Source organism: Coregonus clupeaformis, chromosome 6 (assembly GCF_020615455.1).
Source record: "Coregonus clupeaformis isolate EN_2021a chromosome 6, ASM2061545v1, whole genome shotgun sequence".
Classification (NCBI taxonomy): Eukaryota; Metazoa; Chordata; class Actinopteri; order Salmoniformes; family Salmonidae; genus Coregonus; species Coregonus clupeaformis.
In genome coordinates this window covers 48,785,031-48,789,287 of record NC_059197.1, presented here as the reverse complement: position 1 = coordinate 48,789,287, position 4,257 = coordinate 48,785,031, and the positions used below count along the sequence as shown (strand labels likewise).

At 42.8% G+C, this 4,257-nt stretch overlaps 1 protein-coding gene across 1 annotated transcript; it reads left to right on the top strand.

The window, feature by feature from the left end:
- Positions 1-272: 272 nt before the first annotated feature.
- LOC121567510 (homeobox protein otx5-like) lies at positions 273-3,468 on the top strand. The gene is made up of 3 exons (XM_041877604.2): positions 273-1,041; positions 2,208-2,359; positions 2,527-3,468. Exons 1-3 carry the CDS (start codon positions 945-947, stop codon positions 3,157-3,159), a joined length of 882 nt encoding a protein of 293 aa, XP_041733538.1. The 5' UTR covers positions 273-944; the 3' UTR covers positions 3,160-3,468.
- Positions 3,469-4,257: the final 789 nt, after the last annotated feature.

Genomic DNA, 4,257 nt, shown 5'->3' with positions numbered 1-4,257 from the left:
AGAGAGAGAGAGAGAGAGAGAGAGAGAGAGAGAGAGAGAGAGAGAGAGAGAGAGAGAGAGAGAGAGAGAGAGAGAGAGAGAGAGAGAGAGAGAGAGAGAGAGAGAGAGAGAGAGAGAGAGAGAGAGAGAGAGAGAGAGAGAGAGAGAGAGAGAGAGAGAGAGAGAGAGAGAGAGAGAGAGAGAGAGAGAGAGAGAGAGAGAGAGAGAGAGAGAGAGAGGGAGGGGTCAGCGTCTACTCCGCGCAAGAAATTCACTCTAATTAGCCAACTTCTTTCTTGGTTCGCTCAGTTCCGAATTCTCACCCCTGCTTATCGCCACTCACGGGAGGCACGACTTGATCCTCTTTGCTTCAACAGACAGGCTCGAGCTCTGTCCAGGGTACGCTAGATCTGACACGCGAAGAATAAGGAACCATACCTTCCCTTCTTGATGCCGATGCGCACTTCGAAAGTGCACGTCTTGGATTGAAAGGTTTATCACACTTAAAACTGTGATCATACCATTGGTTAGTGTGTTTAATAGTTGGTTTCAGGCTACTTTGTAAGTGAAATTAAAAAAATACACCGGCACCACAATACCTATTGGTTGTGCTTTGAAACAGCTTGATCAACAGGTGTGAAGGCAGCAGAACAAGAAGTACCGGCGCCCTGCACCTGAACTCTTTACCGGCGAGCACAGGTGCTACTGTAGCCTCAAAAGTTGGCAAAATACTGCGACAGGGTCAGAGACAAAAGAGGAAAACTAAAACTAAAAGCAGATCGACAGTTATAAAGAAAAACAAGTGACAGAGAGAAAGAGAGAGAGGGAGGGACAGAGAGAGAGAGAGAGAGAGAGAGAGAGGGACACACCTTGGAGAATAGCAGAAGACCCGGCCCCCGGCCTGAGTGTAAGAGAGAGAGAGAGAGAGAGAGAGGGTGAGGGAGCGTTTTAAAGCCGGCACAGGCATGATGTCCTACATTAAGCAGCCTCATTACGCCATGAACGGGTTAACTCTGTCTGGCCCGGGCATGGATCTACTTCACTCTGCCGTCGGATACCCAAGTAAGTAATATTTTTAACTTTTGCATGTTTTAGAACTGTTTGTCTCAACAATTGCACTTTATATTATGGAGAAACTGGCGGAATTCAGCCTCAATTCCAAGCGGTACTGATAACCTATCCATGAGCAACGAGTGCGTAAAAGGAGCATCCATTATGTTGTTTTCGTTCTTATTGTTAGACTTATGACAGCGAATTGTGGATAATATATATTCATACTACGGACTCCATATATTATTCTTAGCTGATGCCAAATTTCGAGGGTCATCATTGAACTACATTGTTTCAAACTGAAATGCCTTATGCGCACTTACAACAAACCTCAACGTCCATAGTAACTTGTTTCAAGGGCCTAGGAGTAAAATGGCAGCTTTAAAATGAGATGACCTACATACTTGATGTGTAAGTGTAACAACTATTTGTATGAAAAAATGCTGTTGTTTTTGTTCAATGATTTATCCAGGGCGTTATGAACACCTGTCTAATTCACAAAGACCTGTAATTCTATATATTGTAGGTTCCTGTCAGTTGTGAAATCAAGGTTTATAGAGCTTCATTTGAAAATATTCATGTTTTATCAAGATACTGTTCGTTCCCTTTATCAAACGTATTTTATTTCATGTTTGTTTATGTTTTATAAAGCCACAGTGTTAATCTGAATCAATGGATAATGTGAAATATTCTTATTAAAGATAGAACACTCGAACATTAACTAACACACATTTGTAATAAAGGGAAATATATATATAGCCTATATATTTTAACCAATATTAAAATTAGTATTGTTTATCTAATGATGTAACAAAATAAACGACTTTATTTTCTATAACATTGGAAACAAAGCGTCCCTGAATATACAATATATGTTTTAGTAGAGAACATCATGTATGCCTCAGTATAAGTACTTACTAGTAACATTTTATTACACGAATATACACGAATTCAATTCTAAATGAGCCTAATTGAATTTAGACTATTATTTCATTTGGCAATTCGACAACATTTGTACACCAAACAAGTGATTCATAGTTCGTTCTTCCGTTCTCTTTTTCTCATGTTCCATTTGAAAGCATGTTGGCAAAGGGGGAAAACGTTCACAAAACCAAATATATGATGAGTTAACGAAATATAAGAAAAAATAAATAAATGTGTGTGTGGGTGTATTTTAGACATCCCCAGAAAGCAGCGTCGGGAAAGGACCACGTTCACGCGCGCACAGTTGGACATCTTGGAGGCACTGTTTTCCAAAACGCGCTACCCCGACATCTTCATGAGGGAAGAAGTGGCCCTCAAGATCAACCTACCAGAGTCTCGTGTACAGGTAATAAACAGGATATATATACTCATGCATAAATGCCCACCAGAATTTGTTAAATTATCTTGCAAAAATTAAAGTGTGGTTCAATTGTCTTTTTACAAAACGTCAGTGATTGTTTGGCCAGAATGGGAGCTGAGTTGTCTGAGAACTCACCATGTGCTCCTCCACAGGTATGGTTCAAGAACCGCCGTGCTAAATGCCGCCAGCAGGCGCAGCAGAGCACGGGTCAGTCTAAACCTCGTCCACCCAAGAAGAAGGCCTCTCCAGCCCGAGAGGCCAACTCGGAGGCCAGTGCCAACACTAACGGTTCCTACAGTCCAGTACCCCCTCCCCCTGGCACCGCCATCACCCCTAGCTCCAGCAGTGCCAACGCGACTGTGTCCATTTGGAGCCCTGCCTCCATCTCCCCGCTGCCAGATCCCCTGTCAGCCTCCACCACGCCCTGCATGCAGCGCTCCTCTGCCTACCCCATGACCTACACCCAGGCCCCGGCCTACACCCAGAGCTACGCAGGCTCGTCCTCCTACTTCACTGGCCTGGACTGCAGCTCCTACCTGTCCCCCATGCACTCACAGCTCTCCGCCACCGGGGGCGCCCTCAGCCCCATCACCTGCATGAGCGGGCACCTCAGCCAGTCCCCTGCCTCTCTGTCCTCGCAGGGCTACACAGCCGCCTCGCTGGGCTTCGGGGCCGTCGACTGCCTGGACTACAAGGACCAAGCTTCCTCCTGGAAACTCAACTTCAACGCAGCTGACTGCCTGGACTACAAAGACCAGAACTCCTGGAAGTTCCAGGTCTTGTAGGGGGGAGGAGGTAAGGAAGGGACCAGCCAGGAGAAGCTCCCATTCCATTCAGTGTTAAAGACTTGGACACATAGATGGTCAACTAATCATTTCAGTCCATGAACTCACTGACTGAGAAAATGTCATTATTTTTTGTGTTATGGAAAGCAATGTGGAAGCAGATCCAATGATGTTGGGCTTTGTGATTTTTGGGAAGGTGACAAGAAATCAGTGACCACATCAATATTGTTAAATCAATGATCTCCAATTAATACAGTATTATCAATGTGAGGATGCACAATCAATGGGACATTGAGGTAATAAAGTTAGTCATATAGAAGTGATGACAAACAAATCGATATGTAAAAAGAGAATTGAGATACCAAAATTGAGAACCGATTTTAAAAAGGAATACATACCACACTATTGAAAGCAATACCTGTAGAATGAAATTGAATACATTTATAATTTCATGATTACATTTAGAAAAACAGCATAATTGACAAAGGTCCATTCTTGTATGCCATAATCAGGGTTTTGTGGACCAAATGAATAGAGATTGCAATTTGAAGGATGGATGAAGTATCAATTTGATGGAGGGAATGAACAATTGATTTAAAAAGAGGAGAAAAGAGAAAAAAGGAGATTAAAATATTGGTTACAATGGATCCCATTGGTCAGGTAGCTGATAGTCAACCCCAAGTTGATTTCTGAACAAGATCTGTCACTCCTTTAGTGGTCTTGTTGTGCTTAATGGTAAAAGTGGAATTCAACCCCCAAGATGGGTGGGCTGGCCTTGACTTTAGACCAAATTTGATCCAGTGGTTATTTTTGTAATTACTTCATAACAATTGAAAGTTGTGTACGTTGTAATGAAGAAAAGGACTCTGCCTTGAATTTGATATTGAACAAACAGAGGGAGTTCCAGCCATAGGTGAAGCCTGACTCCAATGGGGACAATGTTGTTTTCTTTTTCCCTCTGTCATTTGTTTTATGGTTTATTTTTGTTATGAAGCTGCTTTTCATTTTTGGTGAATTGAGAGATCCTGGAGCCAAACAGACACACAGGCAGACACACAGACAGCTGCACAGACATACATGTGTTTCTCAATAAGCAAG